We start from the raw sequence: 24829 nt of genomic DNA on the forward strand, positions 1-24829 counted from the left end.
TTGAAACTACTAAAAATGCTTTAGCATAAAGAGCGAGCTATATCTCCTCCTAAATACCTCGCTCTTCATGCTAAAGTATTTTTCGAACCCATGATATGCGGAATAATCTCTGTTCGTTTTAAGTTATAATGCTACTCCTTGCTTTCAATTGAAAAAACTTTGTCATGTTTATTTTTATATTTTTTTTTATAGTAATGCTAGAAAATCCCGCTCCCTTTTAATGGAATTTCTCTTCCTCCAAGATATATTCCTCTAAGGAAAGATCCTCCCAAATAGCCCCTCCCCTCAAACCCACCCCAAAACCAAAAAATCCCTCTGAAAACATCTGTAAACTTCCCAATAACCATTACTATATGTAAACACTGGTCAAAGTTTGTAACTTGCAGCCCATCCCCCAGGGACTGTTGGGGGAGTAGGTCATCCCCAAATATATAGTTATTATGGTTTTTACTATGCGGAACAAAATTGCTCTCTCAATATTTTAATCCGTTGACTTTGGGGAAAAATGAGCGTGGGAGGGGGCCTATGTGCCCTCCAATTTTTTGGTCACTTAAAAAGGTCACTAGGACTTTTCATTTCCCTTGGGTGACATTCTAGGACAACTTGTTCGATACGATGACCAAAAGAACAAAAAAACATGCACCAGTGAACTGTCTTCTGGCAAAAAATACGAAATTCCACATTTTTGTAGATAGGAGCTTGAAATTTTCTTTATAGGGTTCTGTGATAAGCTGAATGCAATGGTGTGATTTTCGTTAAGGTTCTATGGCTTTTAGGGGGTGTTTCTCCCTATTTTCCAAAACAAGTCAAATTTTCTCAGGCTCGCAACTTTTGATGACAAAGACTAAATTTGATGAAACTTATATATTTAAAATCAGCAGGAAAATTCAATTCTTTTGATGTATCTTTTAGCATCAAAATACTGTTTTTTTATAGAGTTTCGTTTACTATTGAGCCGTGTCGCTCCTTTCTACAGTTTGTTACCAGGAACTGTCTGAAAATCGTTCTTCTTTTCGTTCAATTTTCATTTTCTTGAAACGTTCGCAGTTGGCAACGTTAATTTCATATTCCCAAATCCCAAGAAGAATAGAAAGGCTTAAATGTAGGCTAATTCGTGATTATTTTAGTGTTAAGTTTACTTGTTAGATATCCCGTAAATCCGGCAGATCTATTTTCTTCTGACCAATAGCCTTCTCCAGAATGTCTCTTAGTCCGAAATAGGCACCAATCTAGATTTTAAAATGTGGATAGTAGCCTATCACAAAGGAAGGAAACATGATAGGCTACTAGCCTATGGTTAAAGAAACACAGGCTTGTTTAGCCTATATTATAAAATAAGAATTTATTATTTCAGTATTTTCTTTTAGTTTTGTGTATAATCTAGGAGTGAAATTGCTGTAAAATTCTAGACTAGCTGCTTTTTTTCTATATTTGAAAGGGGTTAGGTTAGGAAAATTAAAATTTCAAGGATGGATCTACAGACTAAAGTGTGTCTGTGGAAGGTATCTTGAGTACCTATCTCCACTCCTTCTCCCTCTAGAGGCATTGATCTTTGATAACCCTTAAAAAACTACATTAGTACTTTAAAATTGCCTTAAATGTCACCTTTGAGAAAATCTAAGGATTTTCTATCCTTGTAAATGTTACAGAAGTTTAACCATGCAAAATAGAATTTCTGCTTAAATGAATTTTAGGAAAAGTAGGCCTATTGGTAAAAATCTAGATGAGCTAATTTTTGCTAGGCCTAGGCTATCTTAGAAAGTGGCCAGGCTAGGAAAATGAAACTCTCAGGGATGGATCAACAGACTAAAGTCTGTCTAAAAAGGAATTATGATGTACCTGCCTCTACTCTTTCTCTCTCTAGAGGCCATTGACCTATGAAGATCTTATTGTTTTATAAGTGAGACCTTGCAAAATTGATCTTCTGCTTAAATGAAGCACAAGAAAGTGTTGATATTTGTCTAGCTAACTGCAGGAAGATAAGAAAATGTATTGATAAAACAATTCTCACTTTGTAATATGCAGAATAATTATACTTGACACATTTTGCATGCAGCCCCCTAACCCTCCCTAATATGCAAATATATAGCCCAAATTATATATTTCTTCTCTCAGAAAGCAATTTTTACTTTATAATATGCAGAATAATCATAGTTAACCTATTTTGCCTTACCCCCCCCCCCTCAGATGTACAAATTACATGTTTCCTATCTTGTCTCAGAATAGGACTGCATCCCAGTTTGTTTCAACCTATGTACCTGTAAATTGAATCAACTATGACAAGCAAAACAAATTATGGGTGGCATAATGCATTGAAAAAGATAGAATTTTGGTTATCTCTTTGCACAGGGTCAGGGGTAAAATATAGCAAGACTGCATCTAAAATATGTTAGCTATGTTTTTTCTTCATATTATGAAGTGCAAATTGTTTTCTTCCATATCTCAAGGTAGCTATCCTGGCAATTACCAAAGTGTTTTCAGCTTCACAGCTTTGCTTGGTCCTAATTTAAGGGGTTTCAAAGATCTGCAATGACATTATGTAAATTTAGTAAAAAAACAAAAGTCATTGATGTGGCTTAAGATTTCCCCTCAAATAGCAGGAATTGCATTTTTAAAATTAAAACCAGAAAAAAAAATTTGAAAAATAAGGCATAATTTTATTTTGAAAAAAAATTTCTTAAGATAAAACTTATCAAGTGGATAAATTTCTAAGATATAGTAATTAGAAGAGGTTCAACATAGTAGCTTGGAAATACTTTCCTAGGGTATGTTTTTGTCCCTAGATAGGGACTAGTTCTACTAGTTCTGTCACTATTGCTCCAATTACTACTTCTATATCAACTATTTGTTAGGCTAACAAAAATTTCAAAGAAGAATATCAATATACAAGTTATAAAAAGAGCATATCTACAATATCATAGCAATGGCTAATTATATTAAGTTGAGTAATTATACTACTGCTATGGCTACTATGACAACTATATTTAAGCGTATGAAGGTGAAATTTTTAGATACTATTTCTGAAAATTTCTGTTGTGCTGATGACAACCTGCTATTCATTTGTAGGTCTTCAAAAGGACAGCAGCAATATCTTAGGTACAGTTTTTTGTGTGAAATTAAAAATTACACAATACTTGTTGTGGGTGATTTTGAACTAATCAAAACACAATATTTGCATTATAATACTACTGCTTCTACTCCTACAGCGACTTCTATTGCTATTACCATTATTACTGCTTATCATTACTATGAACTCTGCTCCTTTGGCTACTAGTATAACTACTGGTGCTACTACTACTAATAATAAACCTAAGAGTCTTAAGGCAAAAAATTTGGGGAACTTTGTAACTTTATTGAATTAAATCAAAACTCACTATGCCCTCGTACATTGTCAAGAGGACAAGTTGTTATGTGCATACTGCTACTATTGCTATTACTGCTACTGCAACTATTGTTTCTACACAAGATAAGGCTATTAAAGTTTAAATGAACTTTTAAAATAAAATAAAAATGAACTATGACCATGTAAATTTTTATTAGGATGACAAAGCAATATCACATAACAGCTTAAATTATTAAGTTAGATTTTTTGGGGTAAGTTTTGACAGATTTTGAACAAGCCAGAAGATACTATGTCTATACTTTTTATTCTAATTCACAGGTACTTAACTAATGACAATAAGGGCATTAAGTTGAAAAGTTTGGAGGTAATTTCAATTGAATGAAAAAACTATGTGCAGGCAAGTATTAAAGGGCATATAAGCAATATTATATGCAGCACTGCTCTATCATAGCAAGTAATATCTTTGATATTTTAAGGGAGCTGATTTCATGGAAATTAAATGTTCTAGTATCCTTTTTAAGAGCTAAAAGTGATTGGAGGAAAATCAGCCCTCCAATTTAGTTCATAACTTTCTAAATACTTCCAGTCAAAATTTAGGATAGCCATTTTTTTCAGCATAGCTGAACTGTCTTGTAACTGTATCTTTTGGGCTATTGGGTAGGTTAACCCCCCATGGCTATGCAGTTTGCCCATTGTGTTTAAAAACTAAATGTTGCCTTAAGAATAAATTTAATAAACAGAAACAAGTTTTTTCTTTTTACTATAAGTAAGAAGCAACATTAAAACATGAAACAAGCAGAGTTTTGTATATGAAAGAGGCTGTGCCCTCCTGAATGACTTGCTGTTTACAATGAAGTTTTTTATTGTTTTAAAAAATAGAGCAGTGAGAAAGAGTCAAGCTTCAGCGTAAAGAGCGAGGTGTTAAGGAGGGGAATTCTCTTTCTTATACAAAATAATTTCTGTTCATTTTAAGTTTTAATGTTGCTCCTTACTATCAGTTAAAAAAAAACTTGTTTTTTATTTAATTTCTGAACTTGTTTGAATTGATGCAGGTTTTGATTTTAGCTCATCATAAATGAGTTATTAAAGCGAAATTTGCATATTAATTTTCCTTGTTTTCGGTTAAACAACTTTCTTGAAATATTGATTGGACGATTTTGAGAAAAAGGGGCAGAGGAGAGGATCTAGTTGCTCTCCATTTTTTGGTTACTTAAAAAGGGCACTAGAACATTTAATTTTATTCATGAACGTTTTTATTAGTAATAAATATACATAACTTATGAATTAACTTGCATAACGAACATCCATATTCGTATATTTTGATTACGTATATTAGGGGGATTGTCCCCTAATCAATACCTTGCTCTTTACACTAAAGTTTGATTTTTTTTCCAATTCTTTAAGGATGACCCATTAATCACAAAGGCCGTTTGATTAGAATAAATTGTTCTTATGAAAGTACTAAAAGAACTTTTATGTAAAGAGCGATGTATTGACTAGGGGCGTAACCCTTCATAGACGCAACAATTTCTGTTCGTTTTAAGTTTTGATGTTGCTCCTTACTTTCAGTGGAAAAAAACTTTTTTTTTTTACTTGATTCCTGATTATTCTTTAAATAAAGCTCGAAAATGTGGCGCCCCCTTCATAGCAATGTTTCTTTACCTGTGAAAAATTCCTCCACAGAAAGATCCTCCCATGTAACTCCTGACCCCCTCCACTGCCAGAAAAAATACCCCTTGAAAACGTCTGTATACTTCCAAATAACCAATACTATATGTAAACATTGGGCAAGTTCATAACTTGCAGCCATTCCCCTGGGGACTGTGGGGGATTAAGTCATCCTCAAAGACATAGCTATTATATTTTCGACCATGCTGAACAAAATCATTATCTAAAAATTTTGATTGGGTAACATTGGGAAAAAGTAGCGTGGGAGGGGGCTTAATTGCCCTCCATTTTTGGTCACTTAAAAATTGTCACTTTAACTTTTAATTTCCATTCGAATGAACCCTCTTGTGATATTCTAGGACCACTGGGTTGATACAATCAGCCCTGGGGGATAAACACGTATCTGTGGTGTATCTTCTGGCAAAAAAATACAAAATTTGACATTTTGCCTAGGAGCTTGAAACCTCTACAGTAGGGCTCTCTGATATGTTGAATCTAATGTTGGGTTTTTTCTAAGGTTCCATGATTTTTAGGGGGTGTTCCCTATTTTTCCAGAAAGAAAGCAAATTTTCTCAAGCACGTAATTTTTGATTGGTAAGATCAAACTTGATGGAACTTTCGTATTTGAAACCAGATTAAAAATTTGATTAATTTGATGTATCTATTGGTATCAAACTTCCTTTTTTTTAGTTTTGGTTACTATTGAACCGGGTTGCTCCTTACTTACAGTTTCTTCCCATGAACTGTTTGATCAAAAACCACTGTGTATATGCTGATTGCCAATAAGGAATCTCAGTTGTATCCGAAGAACGACTGAGGGTATTATATTCAAACTTTTGGAGCTTCTCTTACTTCTACTTCTGCTCTTAAAATTTAACTAAATCAAAAGAGTGTAAGTGTATCCAAGTTGTCAAAAAGCATAGATTTTTTTTTTGTAAATGGTATCAAGTTTCATTTTTCATGTACTAGAGGAGGCATAGAACTAAATTAAACACTAGTATTTGTGTCCAGATTTTTTAAATGTTGTATGTTGTTAAACATTGTCGAAAAATTTATCCAACATACAAATAGCAGGCCAAATTATAAATTCCTAAAGAAAAACTGAAAGAAATCGAACTATTATTTTCTTTTTCCTTGGAAAGACTACGTCAATATGAAATAAACATAAATTAATTTACAAAAAACTTCTTCCACGGAATAAGTTTCTCAAACAAAAATAAAGAACTCATTTAAACCAAAAGTGGAAAAAAAAATCATATCAAATAATCTACCAAGCGTAAATTTACAACAAATCAAAATCAATAAATAAATGAAACCCAACACAAGCAGAAATTACAATACAAAACCGAGTCAAACTCAAAACGAGTTGAAATTAACATGAGTAGGGCTCAAAACCCCTATACTTTCCCAAGGCCACAAAATAATTTGCACTTTGCTGAAAAATAATTTAAATGTTTTCACTTTTGTGTAATAAATCAAATATCATTAACATCAATGATGTTAAAAACACGATGAAAAATATCATGATAAATTAAGTTTCATGAAAGAATGAATCAACATACAACAAGTTTCACGAAGAAAAATGTCGAGATAAATTAAGTTTTGCGAACAAAAATCAGCATGCATTAAGTTCCTTCAATATAACTGGCTTGACGAGGCGAAAAATCAATTTAAAAGTTTTAAGAAGAGAAAAATCGACATGCCTCAAGTTTCATGAAGAAGAAATAAAAATATAACAAGTTTCTTTAAGATTTAATTCAAGATACATTTAGTTTCTTGAAGAAATAATCCACATGGAACAAGTATAATGGAAAAAAATTAGTATGCATCATATTTCACGAAGAAAAGGAACATGCACCAAGTGTCACAGAAAAAGATCAGAATAAATGAAATTTCACCAAAGAAGAAACCAACATACAGTAAGTTTCGTGAAGAAAAAGATCAAGATAAATTAAGTTTCAAGAACAAAAATCAGAACACAAGAAGTTCCAGGAACAAAACCGGTTTCACGAAAAGGAAAAAATCAATGTACTTTTTTCACGAAGAGAAAAATCAACATGTAAAAAGTTTCATGAAGGAGAAATAAAATATATCAATTTTCTCGAAGACATAAATCAAGATACATTAATTTTCTTGAAGAAATAATTCACATGCAACATGTTTCACGAACAAAATCAGCATGCATCTAGTTTCAAGAAGAAAAAATCAACATGCAACAAGTTTCATGAAGATAAACATCATGATAAATCAAGTTTTGCGAAAAAATAAATCAACATACAACAAGTTTCACCAAGAAAAATATCAAGATTATTTAAGTTTCATGAACAGAAATCAGCACAAAACGAAGAAATAAATCAAAATACATTAAGTTTTGTGAAGAAACAATCCACATGCAACAAGTTTCACGAACATAAACCAGCATGCATCATATGTCACGAAAAAAACCTGCGTGCCAAAAGTTTTATGAAGAAAAGTATTATGATAAATTAAGTTTCACGAAAGGATAAATCATCATACAACAAGTTTCACAAAGAGATAAATCACGATACATTAATTTTCTTGAAGAAATCATCCTGTTTCACGAAGAAAACCCACCATGCAACATGTTTGACAATGAAAAATATCATGATAATTGAATTTTCCCGAAAGAATGAACCAACATACAACAAGTTTCATGAAGAAAAATATCAAGATAAATTATGTTTTACGAACAATAATCAATACGCAACAAGTTCTATGAACAAAACCGCTTTCACGAGCAGAAAAATCATTGTGCAAGTTTCACGAAGAGAAAAATCAACATGCAACAAGTTTCATGAAGATGAAATAAAATATCTAGTTTTTTGATGACATAAATCAAGTTTCATTACATTAATTATTAAGTTTCTTGAAGAAATAATCCTCATGCAGCAAATTTTATGAAGAAAAATCAGCATGCATCATGTTTCATGACAAAAAAAGCAACATGCAATAAAAATATCAAGATAAATTAAGTTTTATGAAAGGATAAATTAACATACAATAAGTGTCATAAAGAAAAATATCAAGATAAATTAAGTTTCATGAACAAAAGTCTACACGCAACAAGCTCCACGAATAAAACCGGTTTGCCAGAAGAAAAATCAAAGTACAAGTTTCACGAGCAGAAAAATCAACGTACAACAAGTTCCATTTAGAAGAAATAAAAATATAGCAAGTTTCTTGAAGATATAAATCAAGATACATAAGGTATTCTGAAGAAGTAATCCGCATGCAGCATTTTTTTTATGAGCAAAAATCGACATGCATCATGATTCACAAAGATGCAACAAGTTTCATGAAGAAAAATGTCATGATAAGTGAACTTTCACGAAAGAATAAATCAACCTACATTATATTTCACGAGCAGTAAATCAGTATGCAACAAGTTTTACGAACAAAAAAAAACAACATCCAACATCTTTCACAAAGAAAAATACTCAGATAAAATAAGTTTCATGAAATACAAAATTAATGTACAAGTTTCACGAAGGCAGACTAAAAGTACAACAAATTACATAATGATAAACTAATGTGAAACAGGTTTGACGAAGAAATAATACCATGTGTTTGAAGAAATAAACATGTCTGGAAACGTTGTGAATCAAGACATCCCAAGTGTCCCCCTTCCTCTAAACCCACAATTGGCCTGATCCTTCTTTTTTCCGGGAAGAATTGAAGAAGTTGGGATCTAGAAAAACACCATCCAAATTTGAGCTGTCTCCTTGCCTAAGGAAGATTCGCTCATTAGTCAGGTCCATAAGTCAGTCACAGACTCCGTCAAAGAAAGTCTACAAAATATAATATTAGTGTTCAGGAGAAGAATATCTAGCTTTATATCCACAACATGCCAAGTTACCAAGGAATTCGGTACAACGAAATGACCGACTTACTTCCAAATAAAACAGCTGAAATCTGCATAGATTCAACATTCAAATCAAACACTCTATGTGACACAATTCGGAAAATAATTCTTAATAAGAATCCACCAAAGCTGGTACTCATTTTTTCATCACGTGAATAAAATGCCCTGTGTTTAAGAAAATGAAATTATTTGTTAATGCCTAGAAAAGAAGAAAATGATATTAAAAAAGAGGGCATCCGAATTGCATATTTTGTTCTTCAGTTCCTGAGACCCGCTATGCAAAAAGTGGGGTAGCAAAGTACCAATACTACTTAGCAGTTTTCAAATTTGTTGGCAGAATTTGTCTGAAAATACAATTTTACATATAAAAATAAAAAGAAAAGCTGTCAAAACAATGAACTTCCGGATCATTCACTAGATTATTTTCAGAGAGAGTTCACGTATATATGAGGAAGTGAGAACAAACAAGTGAACAACTATAAACTCAACGTTTCGTTTGCAGTTAAAAGACACGGAAGGCTTTGCCACCTTCATTGGAAATTTGTTTTACTTTTGGGCAAGACTAAAGAAGGAAATTTACATCAAGGCTTCGGAACTCTATGAAAATAATCTAGTGAATAACCCGGAAGTTCATTGTTTTGTGAATTACCCGGAAAAGGTTTTTTTTGTGGGTATAATCCAGAGAATGTGGAGGGGGGGGGGTATATGTTATCTCCAAAAGCACACTTTTTTTTACCTTTAAGCGGTGCTGAAGAAAAAAATTTTCATCGACAATTTGGGAGAAAAGGAGATTTGAAGGGACGGGGGCTAGATTCCCTCCAGTCTTTTTTGATCACTTAATAAGGACACTACAACTTCTAATTTTGCTTTGAATGAGCCCTTTCTCGATGTTCTAGGAAAATTGGTTGGATACGATCACCCATGGCAAAAACGAATAAACGCGCATCTGTGATCTTTCATCTGACAAAAAAAAATTCAAATTCCATGTTTTTGCAGATATGTGCAAAACGATCTTAATGAAAATTACGGTGTATGATTTTCGTTAAGATCTTTTGCTTTTAGGACCCCCACTTTTTTTTAAAGTTAGGCAATTTTTCAAGCTTGTAGTCTTTGCTGGGTAAAATTGAACTTAATTAATCTCATATATTTAGAATCACCATAATAAGCCAATTCTTTTATATATCAATTAAAAAATCCACAAAATAAGTTTTTCAAAGAAAAATAAAGAACTCTATTAAAACAAATTTAAGCAAAAATAAAATCAAATAATCTCCCAAGCGTAAAACTGCCACAAGTCAGCATCGATAAATAAATGAAACCCAAAAAGAACAGAAATTACGGTAAATAACCGAATCAAACCCAAAACGAGCAGAAATTAACATGAGTAGGGCTCAAAACTCCTACGCCTTCTCAAGGCCAGAACATAATTTGCACTTTACCAAAAAAATACAAATGAATGTCCATTGTCAGTGTATTTTACATATACTGATATTTATTAATTAAAATGTTAATAATATTTGTTTTCTTATAAAATGTCATAATTATCTTATTAAAAACATATAAAATCGAAAACATGAAAAAAAATTAAGTTAAGTAGTAGTTGTAAGAGTAGAAGTAGTATTATGATGCAAACATTGTCTTTAGGTTATTTCAACGTCCTCGACAACAAGCGTCGTAAGTTTTAATTTCTCATATGAAATTATTCCTAAGATATTGGTAATATGCCCTTTTGACAACCTGCATACGGATGATAGGTTGTCATCCTTACAAAAGAAACTTTCAGAAATATTCTCTGAAAATTTTACCTTCATACCCTTAGGCATAGTTGTAATTGTAGTCACTGCAGTAGTATAACTATAGTATAACTATAATTAGCCATTGCTATGATATCGTCGATTTGCTCTTTTCTAACCTGTATATTTTTATACTCTTTGAAAATTTCGGCTTAATGCCCTTAACATCACAGATAATTGCGATAGAAGCAGTAATTAGAGCAATAGTAGTAGCAGAGCTATTAGATGTTGCAGTAGCTGTAGTATTAGTAGTTGTGTGTACGTATTGCCTTTCGGTCAATTGATAATCCCCTTTAAGTATTTTCTGAGAGTTTCAACTGAATACACAAACCAATTCTTAAGATACGCCATTTTGACAATCTAAATCCACATAGTCTCTTTTGTTAGTTCGAATTTGCTATCAATATTCTCTCAAGTTTTACCTTTATAGACTTAGCCTATTATCACAGTAGTTTCGGTGGTTGTAGTATATGTATATTAACTTTTGGTCAGTTAAACATTGCTTTCATGATGCCCCGGAAGTTTCACCTTGACACGTTAAGCTGTTCCAAGAATATGGTTGACGTGCTTTTTTACATCCTTTTGACATCCTTTCCACCTTAAGGAACGCCCTTTCCACCTCTAAGCTTTACAAGTTGTTGTAATGAAAGTGGTATTTGGAGTTGTTCAGTAGCAGTAGTAGCCTAAGGAAAAGTAGCAGGGCTATTAGTATTAGTAGTGACATGCATATATTCGCTTTTTATCAACTGATCGTCTTAATACCAAAGTCAGTTCTTGAGATACACCTCTTTGACAATCTTCATGCGCATAGTGTGTTTTGGTTTAGTTCAACTTCTCCCTCAATATTCTGTCAAATTTTCACCTTCATACGCATAGCCTTGATTTTACTTGCATCATAGTAGTAGTGGTAGTAGTAGGAACAGTAGTAACAGTAATAGTTCATAATTGTAATTAGTAATAGCAGTAGTAACCAATACATTTTGCCCTTTGGTCAACTGAACATCCCACCAATGCGCCCCTGAAGTTTCCTCTTGGTATGACAAGCCGTTCCAAAAATATTTCTGATACGCCCGTATCAGCAATCTTTATAGACATACTTTGTTTTGATTTAATTCAGATTTTCCTCATATTTTCCTCAGATATGTTTTTTCAATATCCTCTGCCTTAGTAGTGCTCGCTACAGAAGTAATAGTTTTAGTGATAGTAGTGGTAGTAATAATAGTACTTGAGGTAGCAGTAGTTGTAGTAGTAGTTGCAGTAGTGTGCAAATATTGCCTTTTTGGCCAATTGATCATCTTGCTTATCATTTCCTAAAAGTTCCAATTTAATATACTCAGTCATTCCTGAGTTACACCTTTTTGACAACCCATATACACATAACAAGTTATTATTTTGTCCAACATTCCTTGAAAGACTCATCTTACTGCCCTTCGTATTTTGGGTAAATAGAAGTCAAACATTCATATCTTTTCTCAGTAACATAAACTATATGTAAACGATAAATAAGTTGCATAACGGGGGGGGGGGGGTTGACATCCCAAAACACATAATTGCTAGACTTTAAAAAAAGGAACGTGCTAAACGTGAAAAAAGGGGTTGTAGGGGAGGGGTGGGGGTAAATTCGCCTTTTTTCTGTGTCGGTACATTTGCGTAGATTTGAGCCTTGTGGGAAGGAGGAATTCAAAGCTAAAAAAAATCCATTTTTACCCCCCAATTTCCCATATTCTCTAAGAAGGAATATGTCTTGGAGGAGTTTCTTCTGTTCCCACTGTCATTACGTCCTGCCCACCCCGTATTTTTGTTGTACTGTATATTATAGGCTATTATTTTCTGCTTTCAGTTTCCTTCAGATGGTTTTCAATCTAACTGAACATGGGCAATTTGTGGTCTAGATCGTCTCCGTCAAAAAAGGAATTTCCTGCAGATTTTGAAACACCACCTTCTATATTGACGAATCCCTTCATACTATTTCGCTCAGGGTAAGTGTCTCTGTGCTTGAAATAATCCGTCTTAGATTAAATAAGTTATGTATTATTTTACATGATTTTATTAGGTTCTGAGACACTATTTAAGGAATAGAACTTTATAGAAAGGAATTGTACCATATCTGCACCAAAATGCGTGATATGGGGACTGGCTACTTGCCTCAAATAGAATCGTAAGACCCCCCCCCCCCTTCACTTACTCATTTGATCAAAAACCTACATAGATATAATTAACCTAAACTGAAGCTCAAAATCTATTCAGCGGGCTGAAGATTGCGCTCACCACTCCTAAGGTTGTTTTTAATAATTCCAGTTGGAAGGACTCTGTCATTGATTTTTATACTTTCTTTTTGGTTTCGCAGGTCATTTCTTTTTGCCAAAAAATGTGACAAGAGAATTGAGGCAGCTCTATATTTGCCATGTTCCAACTTTAAAGCCATCCTATGGTGAAAGTACGCGGGGAAAGTTTCATCTTTTCAATATTTTGCAAGTCATAGGAATGGTATTGCCGAAAAGGCTAAAACTTGATTTTTGATAACTTTTTAAATATGGCTAAAGTATAAAACTGTTAAGCTCCAAAAATAGTGCTTCATGTTATGACAACAGTCATTAAGAAAAGAACATAACATTTGAAACTTCTACTTATAGTAGTCTGTTTAACTGACATTGTAAATAGGCGTACCAGGGGATTCGCCCAAGGATTAGTGTGAAGGATCTTCCACAAAAAGTTGAGAGTTCAATTTTTTTTTCTCTCATTTTTTTGCTTCGCTCCTCTGCTTTACTTGAAAAAAAATCCCACGGTTTTTGCTTCATTTCAAATTGTGAGCTTCTGTGTATAAAGGCTGTAAAGTATCCTATTTTTTAGTTGTTTTTTTTTTTTTTTCTTAACCACTTTTATACCAAATTTGGGATAATGCGTAAAATTATCTTGAAAAGACGTTAATAATACAGATTTAACTCAGATATTTGTTTTAAAAATCCAGTGTCCAAATTGCAATTTCACAAGCCAGACTGGAGAGAATTAGCACAATGAAATATCGATTTTTATAACTATTGTTTTGTTGCTAAATTATATGTTGTTCTTTTCTTTTTGTAGGTCAATGTTCCTTGATGAAGATGATGATCTGGCTCATGAATTTTACGTTGAAGAATTGCAGAGTGGGAAAAAGCCTAGATTGAGGAGAGTCAGTCAAAGAAGATTGCGGCCCCAGGTTATTTTTTTTTCATTGATGGGATAATTTGTATTATTTAGGGTGTCTGAAGAGTGATCCCATATCAGATATAAGGAGGTATACATATCAGGATATTGTCACTAAAGAAACAGTGTTAAAGCTGCTGTTTCTCTTCCAATAACTCTCTTCTTTTCTTTGACACATTCTCTTCTTTAATCATTCATTTTGGGAAAAATCACTCAAAAAGTGACTTCTTAGAAAATTAAGGTAGGCCTACTGGTTGAGATGAAAAAAAAGAAAATAAATACTGAGTTTTAGAAAAGCGATCAATAAAAAGACATCTAAGGAATTCGCAGACGTAACCAATAAACCAAGCAGAATTGATAGACTACTATTTATTTTATTTGAATCACAAAGAAAGTTATTATATCATCGTCCCCTGCAAGATTCCATGGCCTGATAAAAGCAGAAGGGAACAGAACAGATACAGCTACTTGAACTTAACAGGTTTTAATTGCACAATTATTTTGGATGGCATATATCTGCCACCCGAATGTAAAAAAACTCAAGTTCTAAAACAAGTTTTGCGCAGTTGTAGTGTGATCTTTGAAAAGGAGGTGTTAGTAGTCGTTTACCAAAGAAAAGGGTACTTAGACATCTTCTTGCGAGATGTCTTCCCATCGTCGAATGCTGCTATTTCACCTTCAACAAAAGCTGAAATTTAGGGGATTAGCCGTTAGAAAAAAATGGGTTGATAGCAATATGTAGTGTTTCTGCTCAAAATTGGTGTGTACAAGACTTCATGATTATAGACAGCCCAAACGTGTGCTCTTGTTGTTCCTGTGCATGCAGCTCAAATTGTATATGCGTTTGATGTGGCTATTGAAAAGTCTAAAGATGACTAGTACGCACTGGTAAATTTGACATAATTTTGTGTATGAAACAATTTCAACGAGCCAGTTGATCATATATGTGTTAAAAAAAAACTGTAGGCTTTCTCTCGGGTGTGCCCAATCAGGAAGATGTAGAGGATGTGTATTTTTCAAAATCTTAGGAGGGGGTGATTTTTTTTTGATTTTTTTCAATGGAATTTATTTAAAAATGGTGTTTTTCAATGAAAAAAACAAAAAATAAGATAATATTCAAAATCCATGAGGGGGAGAGGGCAATCATTATTTTAATAACAATTTTTTAAATATTATTTTAATTTTTAGGGGAGGGGGCTAAGAAATTAATAATCTGAATATATTTTCTGTTCAATATTCCTGTGTTTATCTTGTTTTTTTCTTTGTTTTTTTTTTTCAAAAATTTTTCATCATAAAAGGATTATCCTTTAGACCTTCCAAATACAGTATTGGTGGTATGTTGGCTCCATTTCTTCATTAAATGTAAGAAGAAAAGAATAACAACCATAAACATCTTTCTCTGGTTTCACTCAACAGTTTGCCTTCTTCAAAGTCGTAAGTGGCTAAGTTTGTCTTAGTTAATCACTAAGGATGAGGAGCAACAGCCTCTGAAATCTGAGTTTTTTAAGTCTTACTTTTTATTTTTTGAATTGTACTGCTTTTTATGGCACTTGGTATTTACCAAGTGACATATAGCGATCGGAGATTCTGTCGGTCAGTCGGTCTATCTGTCTGTCTGCCCCGGTTTTGCTAGTTTAGGCACTTTCAGATAAGCTTGGACGATGAAATTTGGTAGGCGTATCAGGGACTAGACCAGATTAATTTAGAAATAGTCATTTCTCCGATTCGACCATCCGGGGGAGAGTGGGAAGACGGTTAATTCGGAAAAATTAGAAAACTTAAGAACGGGTGATCAGACCTTAATGAAATTTAATATTTAGAAGGATTTTGTGCTTCAGCGCTCTTATTTTAAATCCTGATCAGACCCGGTGAGAGTGGGGGTAGTTGAAGGGGAAACCGGAAATCTTAGAAAACGTGAAAATTGAGGTATCTTTATCTCATGTATGGGTGATTGGATCTTAATGAAACGGGATATATAGAAAGATCATATGTCTCAGATGCTCCATTTTCAATTCAGATCGGACTCGGGTCGTAGGGGATTGGAGGGGGGAAACAGAAATCTTGGATACTGGAAGTCTTGGAAAACGCTCAGAGTGGAGAGATCGGGATGGAACTTGATGGAAAGAATAAACACACGTTTTAGATACATGATTGACAGATGGAACGGATCTTCTCTCTTTGGGGGAGTTGGGGTATTCCCAGTGCTTTGGCGAGTTTGGTGCTTCTTTACGTGCTAGGACGATGAAAATTGGTAGGCATGTCAGGGATCTGCACAAACTGACTTGATAACAGTCTTTTCACCGATTCGACCATCTGTGGGCTGGAGAGAGAGAAAAAAATTGAAAAAATGAGTACGAATATCTCAGAGCTCTTATTTTAAATTTCGACCAGATCTGGTGATATTGGAGGGGGGGGAGATAGAGGGGGAAATCGGAAATCTTGGATAACGCTTAGAGTGGAGAGATCGGGATTAAACTTGGTGGGTAGAATAAGCAAATGTCGTAGATACGTGATTTACATAACCGGACTAGATCCACTCCCCTTGAGGGAATTAGGGGGTCAAGTGCGTTGGCGAGTTTAGTGCTTATGGACGTGCTAGGACGATGAAAATTGGTAGGAGTATCAAGGACCTGCATGAATTGACTTGATAAAAGTCGGTTTCCCCGATTCTACCATTTGGGGGGCTGAAGGGGGAGGAAAAACTAGAAAAAAAATAAGTATTTTTTAACTTACGAATGGTTGATCGGATCTTAATGAATTTTGATAATTGGAAGGACCTCGTGTCTCAGAGCTCTTATTTTAAATCCTGACCGGCATTAAGCCTCTGATTTTTCTATTTAATCAGTCTATTGATTCTTAGAATTTTGCTAGAGCTCATACCATATGAGCTCTTGGCTCTTGGCTCTTCCGACCTCGTCACAAGTGTCATATGAGCTCTTAGCTCTTGTTTTAACAACTATTGTTATTATTACGATGGGGATGCACCCACTATCCCTGGTTCGAGACTTGTATCTTTAAGTCCCATTGCCTCCAAGAAGGTAATGACACTGTTAAAATACTACTTTAATTTTTGCATGTCTAGTTGCTATTATTTTTTTTTATTTTTTTTTTATTTTTTTTTTTTTATGTACAGATGCACAGCTGGCAATAACACTGCTTTTGTATAGGATGACTTATGAATACCAATTACCAAACAATGAACTCCTGTAAGACAACACAATAACAGTTGAAAATTCGCTCTCTGTACTCTGTGTTTCAAATGTCAAATTGTTATTGTAAAATTATTTTTCTTTGACAGATAAAAGTTAGACGACTAGATAAGACACTAAAAAAAAAGTGAATTTTTGTGTATTTCCTGTTGATGGTCAATGCTTAAACTCTGAACAAATTGTACTAGCAGGAGCGTCTGCCACTGCTTCGGTGGGGGAAACACATAGAACTGTCATTATTAAGTTTTTATAACAGATCCTTATGCAAGTTTTGGTATGTTATTTTGTGCCGCGCTGGGGTTTAGTATCTTTTGATAGCTAATATTCAGTTTTGTCTATTTATCAATTTATATTTTTGAAGTGTATTTTTTGTAGATTGAAAAATACGTTGGATTGATACGAAAATAGGAAATACAACTTCTGTAGTCCTTCTTTATGAAAAATCCTAAGCAATATTAGCATTCTGACTTGGTGAATGAATAGTTTTGAAGCTTATGAATCTAGTATTGTTTCCTGTCCTTGTGGAGCAAATTACATTTTCAGGTTTATCGTAAAATAGCCTTTTTCACGAGGAAGATAAACTATCTATTTGTTTACTAAAAGTAGCTCATTCATTTTCGAAGTTAATTCGGAATTTGTAGCGTTAAATTGAATAGTGACCTTTTGGATTTGGAAGCTCTGCGGGAATTATTAGCATTAAGCAGAGGCATCAATTAAGGGTGTGGTTGGGGCAAGGTGGTGGTGGTATTCCTCCTCCAAGACTTTTAAAGAGTTTTCTGGTATTTTCATTGAAAAACACGCCTTTTTCTCCTTTTCATTGAAAGCGCCGAATGGATAAAAAAATAGTCTGCTATTCCCCCTGGATTTTGAAAAATACACTGTATCCCTTCCCCTAGATTTTTTGAATTGTGCCCGTGGTTGTGAGCTGTTTACCTCATTTTTTAACATGTGCAAACCTTAACCCATTAGCAGCTGGCTAACGTTCTGTCAGTAGCCAGTCTGTGTTGAGCAACGAATTTGAAATTCTCTGTCTATATTAAGTATTACGTAATTCCTTAATGATATTAAATAAAAAAAAAACAAGTTTTTTTAACTGAAAGTAAGGAGCGACATTAAAACTTAAAACGAACAGAAATTACTTCGTATATGAAAGAGGCTGCTTCCTCATCAACGCCCCGCTCTTTACGCTAAAGTTTGACTCTTTCTCTCAATTCTTCTTTTTAAAACAGTAAAAAACCTTAGCGTAAAGAGCGGGGCGTTGATGAGGAAGCAGTCTCTTTCATATACGAAGTAATTTCTGTTCGTTTTAAGTTTTAATGTCGCTCCTTACTTTCAGTTAAAAAAACTTGTTTTTTTATTTATTTAATTTCTGAACGTTTTTGAATCAATGCATGTTTTGATTTTGGCTCTCCGCAGAGGAAATATCAAAACGAAATTTGCCTTTTTTTTTTTTTTTTTTTTTTTTTTTGGCTAAATGGCTTTCTCATAATTTTGATCGAATGATTTTGAGAAAAAAAAGAGCGGGAGAGGAAGCCTAGTTGCCCTCCGATTTTTTGGTTAATTATAAAGGCAACTAGAACTTCAAATTTTTTACGAATCTTTTTATTAGTGAAAGATTTACGTAACTTATAGATTAGCTTACGTAAAGAACTTTTGTATTCTCATGTTTTTATTACATATATATGAGGGGGTTCGCCCCCTCGTCAGTACCTCGCTCTTTACACTAAAGCTTAAATTTTGTCCCAATTCATTAAGAATGACCCCTGAATCACAAAAGCCGTAGAATAAATAGTTGAAATTACTAAAAATACTTTAGCGTAAAGAGTAAGGTATTAGAAGGAGGTGAGCCCCTCATATGGGTAATAATTTCTGTTTGTTTTAAGTTTTAATGCTGTTCCTTACTTCCAGCCGTAAAAACTTTTTCATATTTATTTTGTAATTGTTTTTTTTTCAATAATGCTAGTAAATCCTGCTCTCCCTTCATGGATATTTTCTTCTCCCATGACAAATTCTCGATGGAAAACTCCCCTAGCATATCCCCCTCTTCTCAACTCCTCCCCCCAACCAAAAAAATCCTCCTGAAAACGCCTGTACACTTCCCAATAACCATTTCTATATGTAAGCACTGGTCAAAGTTTGTAACTTGTTGCCCCTGCCACGGGAACTGTGGGGGAGTAAGTCGTCCCCAAAGACATAGTTATAAGGTTTTTCGACTACGCTGAATAAAATGGTTATCTCAGAATTTTGATCCGTTGACTTTGGGAAAATAATTAGTGTGGGAGGGGGCCTAGGTGCCCTCCAATTTTTTGGTCACTTAAAAAGGGCACTAGAACTTCTCATTTCCGTTAGAATGAGCCCTCTTGCAACATTCTAGGACAACTGGGTCGATACGATCACCCCTGGAAAAAAAAAAAAAAAAACAAATAAACACGCATCCGTGATCTGCCTTCTGGCAAAAAATGCAAAATTCCACATTTTTGTAGATAGGAGCTTGAAAATTCTACAGTAGGGTTCTCTGATACGCTGAATCAGAGGTGTGATTTTCGTTAAGATTCTATGACTTTTAGGGGGTGTTTTCCCCTATTTTCTAAAATAACGCAAATTTTCTCAGGCTCGTAACTTTTGATGGGTAAGACTAAACTTGATGAAACTTATATATTTAAAATCAGCATTAAAATGCGATTCTTTGGTATCAAAATTCCATTTTTTAGAGTTTTGGTTACTATTGAGCCGGGTCGCTCCTTACTACAGTTCGTTACCACGAACTGTTTGACAATTACGAGGTCGTATTAAAAAAGCATCGGGAATGATAAGATTAATCGTAAATCGGTTTGAGCATGAACTTGCACGTGCTATATTAATCTAATTTTTTGTGTTGGGAAAATATATTAGACATAGATTAGATTAAAATTGTGTCAATCGGCTCCTAGATGCGATTAAGTAAAGTGTGTTTTTACGTCCTATCGGATTTCATTATGAGTTGCTCTCAGATGAGCAAAAAGATAGCCGAAAATAGATCGCCACTGATTTGCTAGTGTTCTGAATTTGATGATATTTTTTTTTTTAAATCAATTATAACTGGCGACGAGACTTGGGTATAAGAGACTCGTATGGCTATGATTCAGAAACAAAGGTAAAATCTTTGTAGTGGAAAACACTTGATTCACGACAACCCAAAAAAGTTCGCAAAGTGAAGGCTGTGTTGACTGGCTTTTTTAACTTCCAAGGTGTTGTTCGTCATGAATATGCTCCAAAAGGACATACCATAACAAAGGAGTACTGCATTGGTGTTCTTTGTCGTTTTTGAGACGCTCTGCGGAGAAAAAGACCCGAATTTAAAGAGTCATTGGAAATTGTATCACGGTAATGCACCAGCCCATTCAGTCCGTTTTGTGCAGCGATTTTTGGCCAAACATGATTTCCCAGTTGTTTCTTACCCCCCCCCCCCCACCTTGTCCCCTTATTCACCAGACCTAGCTCCATGTGATTTTTTTGTATCCTCAGAGACAAAAATGGCACTTAAGGGTAAATGTTTTCAAGATGTAGATGAAATAAAACAAAATTCGACGGAGCAGCTACAAGGTGTTTCTAAAAAAGACTTCAAGAAGTGTTTTGAAAAATGACAGGCACCGAGACTTCAACAGGCACATGTATAGACTCAGGAGGAGCATATTTTGAAGAGGATTGAATGTAATTAACTCTATCTAATAAACATGTATGCCTTTTTTTGTAGTAGTTTTTTAGTAGTATGCCTTTTTTTAGTAGTTTTTCGGTAATAATATGTTCCATAAATCTTTTAGTTTTCTCCATATTGTAGAAAAATGAGAGCAGCAAAGAGGAAGATAGATAGATAGATACATGTTTATTTACAACAAGAATTAAACCATATAAACAAACAGCGCAACTGCCTAATGGCATACTTAAGCGCGTGGTATTCACAAAAAAAAAATAAACACAAACAAAAGAAATAACCGTCCTTACTTCGGCTTAAACTAATGTGCACTTCTTAAGGAAATCAAACTTCAACACTCACAACGGAAAATACTGTGGGAGACTAGCAACATGATTCCTTAATAACTTCAGAAATTTGTTTCTATCATTACTATTTCTCACAGCTATTGGGATTAAATTCCAAACTTTTGGGCCAATATGACGCAAACTAAATCCCGATCGCACCGTTGGCCTAATTTAAAAAGAGAAATCAGAACTATAAGATGTTGGGTAATTGTGGAATTGTGAAGATCAGGACTGAAATTAATCTAGATATAAATTGGCAATTATAAATAAGTCTACAGTTTGTAATTCTACTTTTTTAGAAAACTGTGCGATTTTACTTACAAGTAAAATCATATTTGGAAAATTAGTCCAAAAATAGTTCAGCTATTCAACACAATGCCGTGTAGCTTTAATTTGGTACTTTCGAATCGTGTAAAAAATTTCCTGTGTAACAAAGAGCCAGGCTGTAATAGCTTACTAGCAGATTTATTTGCTCTGTTGTACTTTTTTTTGGTAGAAATCATGCACATATTTTAGGTTCAAAATTTCCATTGAGTTGTGAACAATATACATGTTTTTAGTCCACTGTTCATAGACTATAAGCGAATTGCTAAATAAAACATTATTTAGGCTCTCACTTAGAACTGGTCACAGACGACTGGCAACTGGTAATTGGAAACGGAACTAGTGCTGTGCCTGAAGAGTTCATAATCCTGAATCAACATGCAGAAAACACGTCTGTTTGGTAAAAAAATTTTCGGTAGGAACTGTTTGTTCGTTTCTGTTTTTTTCTTACCATAGATGGGTCCAAAAGACACATACTGTCCTTTTGTTGATTGTACAAAAAGAATTCCTCATTGTAATCGTTTGACTTTAATTAATCTTTTTCAGGGTAAAGTTCGTTATCCCTACCCTCGTATCAATTGTGATCTACCAGTTGTTATGTATCAGACTTGAATTCAGAGATAAATCCGAAGAGGAAGAAGGGGAGTCCAGCATCTAAGGTCATAAAGGTTGTTCTATGTTTGAATGGAGGGAAATTTAACTAGTCCATATCTCGAACAGAAATATAATTTGGTTATTAGCGTGTAGAGTTCTAGTTTACTGGATTGTAAAAACGATCAAGTTATGTTTCTTGTATATATTGCTGTTTTTCAATAAATGTTTCCGTATTTTTTAGAAATAAAAACAAGGATTAATACAGTTTATTTCGGGATGCTCTTGGGGGATGTGTAAGCTCTCCCTTCATTTTCAGGGAGCTGCAAACAAGTGCAGTTACCAGGAGATGCTGTAAAATATCTATTTTGAAAAATGACTCACAAGCCGAGATAAGCTGGCTTTGCATTTTCAAATGAAAAAACAAAACAGACGATTAACATGAGAAGAAAGGAAAAAAACAATTTGACTTCCCAAAGCATAAAATGATTTAAAAGTAGAAATTCGCATAAGATTGGCCAAAGAATAAAATAACAGTTTACAAGACAGAATTATTAGTCTTGATTAAATATTAGATAATTCTCTTCTGATAAATTAGTTAAATAAAACGCAATTCATAGCACGGCAAAAGAGTAGAAACAAGTAAAATTCATAAAGAAGTTAAATAAGCCAATAAACTCAAAAAAGAAGTAAACGAGGGAGCTGGTATAGTTTAAAACTAGGGAGATTATTTTGATGATTTCTTTGCTTATTTAGCAGACGAAGTTCTGTTATATTTTGAAGTAAATCAACGAACGGGGACAAGGTCTTATCCCCCTGAGAAATTGAAGGGTGACCTTGAGGAGTGGTGCCCGTCTAGAAAATTATAGCGTAGTAAACAACATTTGCACTAGATTCTGACGAATTGATAATTTTTTCTGGGTTTTATTTGTTTTGGTGGGTTGAAAAACCTATTCCTAGCTAAGTTGTCTATTATGGGTTGCCTCCCAATAGTAGCAAAATATTTTTATACATGAATACATAATTAGTCGGGGGTAATAGACTTGAGGTCCAATAACTATGGCGTTGGGAATGACATGACCCCTATAGTCCCTGGGGAGAGGACTGTAAGTTCTGCAATTTATCCATTGCTCACGCATAGTATTTATTATTGCGAATTGTACGGACATTTTTTTTGGGCGGGGGGTATTTCTACGTGAAGAGGTTTCTATGGAAGCAGAGTTTCCGGAAGGAATTTTCCAGAGGGAATTTTAAACAGGGATGGGGGAATATTTCCTTTCGTGGTTTGAAAAACGGTCAGAAATTAAATAGAACAAAAAGTTTTTTCAACTGATAAAAAGGATTAGCATTGAAACACCTTCAAATCCTGACTTTCTCAATGTTTTTTTGAAGGAGCTATGAAATCCCGTCTCTGTGGAAATGACCCAAAATCGTTAAACTCGTTTTTTGCAAGAATGTATATACGACCAATAAAATCAATGAATATTTCGCTCCCGAATCATATCTGCTTTCATAACATATATTTTGAAGAAAAATATACCTACCCTATTAATAACTATTGGTTCTAAAATTGTGTACAGACTTTTAGCTCCTAATTAATGTTTTTCGGAGAAATTGATGAAAAATCCGTTGGAAAAGGTGCTAATGACTTCAAATACCGGTAATATAATGGGGATCTTAATGTTGAAATGAGGTCACAAGACGGCAGTGTATACCCTAACTTCTGGGTTGTTTTCTTTTATATTGAAGCTTTCCATTAATATTTGTGCAGGGATTCCTGAAACTTGACATTCCATTTTTTTAAATAGTAACTATGGTGTTTTGTGTGTGTTTCTGAATGATGTTTCTAACCACTTTAGAATACTAGCCGTCTTTGGAATTTACGTGTAGACCTCAAAGGGATGGTACCAAACAAGTTTATGTTGACAGAACCTCATTAATTGCTTTGTAAAAGAGACTAGAAAGTTCCATTTCTTTTAAAATATTATTTTCCTTTATCCCACTTTAACCAAAGTAGTAGCTTACTTCCCTGTACAAAACATAAAGATATCTTTTATTGGGCCTTAATCTCACTATTTTAAGAAGGCATATGTTTTAAATATAAGGATGTTTTATATGTGCATAATTTCTCTTATTTCAAATATCCTTAATAATGGAAACATCTTCTAATAAGTGAAATATTTGTAAAAATTGGTAGGTCGACATATTAAATTATTGGCAGACAACAAACTAAGTAGATTTTTTTTATCAATTATCCAACAGTTCGTGGTAATGAACTGTAAGCAAGGAGCGACTCGGCTAAATAGTAACCGAAACTCTAAAAGACGGAATTTTCATATCAATGGATACATCAAAAGAATCAGATTTTTATGCTGATTTCAAATCAAGTTTAGTCTTACCCATCAAAGGTTACGCGAGAAAATTCGCCTTATTTTGGAAAAAGAGGGAACGTCCCTTAAAAGTCGTGGAACTTTAATAAAAATCACACGATTAGATTCAACGTATCAGAGAACCCTAGTATCTACAAAAATGTTGAATTTTGTATTATTCTTTTTGCCAGAAGAAAGATCAACGGATGCGTGTTTATTTGTTTTTTTCCCAGGGCTGATCGTACCGACTCAATGGCCCTAGAATATCGTGGAGGGCTCATTCAAATGGAAATTTAAAGTTCTAGTGCCCTTTTTGAGTGACCAAAAAAATGAAGGGCAACTAGCATTGCATTTTCTGTGTTTTTCAAATCAGTTATTTTGTAAGCTACTGAAAGCTATATAATAAATATGTTATGCATAGAAAAAATATTATGGAAAATTCTTCTTGA

General features: G+C 33.9%; 1 protein-coding gene across 2 annotated transcripts; it reads left to right on the forward strand.

The window, feature by feature from the left end:
* The first annotated feature begins 1042 nt into the window (after window positions 1-1042).
* Window positions 1043-22267, forward strand: LOC136027147 (tumor suppressor candidate 2-like). Of its 2 annotated transcripts, none has more exons than XM_065704126.1 (4): window positions 1043-1102; window positions 12528-12666; window positions 13769-13883; window positions 21967-22267. In XM_065704126.1, exons 2-4 carry the CDS (start codon window positions 12560-12562, stop codon window positions 22030-22032), a joined length of 288 nt encoding a protein of 95 aa, XP_065560198.1. In that variant the 5' UTR covers window positions 1043-1102; window positions 12528-12559; the 3' UTR covers window positions 22033-22267. The 2 variants fall into 2 exon arrangements, with proteins under 2 accessions (XP_065560198.1, XP_065560199.1); XM_065704127.1 differs by lacking the exon at window positions 1043-1102 and adding an exon at window positions 5885-5903.
* The last annotated feature ends 2562 nt before the right edge of the window (window positions 22268-24829 follow it).

This window comes from Artemia franciscana, chromosome 5 (assembly GCF_032884065.1).
Source record: "Artemia franciscana chromosome 5, ASM3288406v1, whole genome shotgun sequence".
NCBI classification, from domain to species: Eukaryota; Metazoa; Arthropoda; class Branchiopoda; order Anostraca; family Artemiidae; genus Artemia; species Artemia franciscana.

Coding starts and splice junctions, on each gene's coding strand:
- LOC136027147 (XM_065704126.1), top strand. CDS start 12,560: ATGGGCAATTTGTGGTCTAGATCGTCTCCGTCAAAAAAGGAATTTCCT. Junction 12,667..13,768: donor TTCATACTATTTCGCTCAGG/GTAAGTGTCTCT, acceptor TTCTTTTTGTAG/GTCAATGTTCCTTGATGAAG. Junction 13,884..21,966: donor AAAGAAGATTGCGGCCCCAG/GTTATTTTTTTT, acceptor AATCTTTTTCAG/GGTAAAGTTCGTTATCCCTA.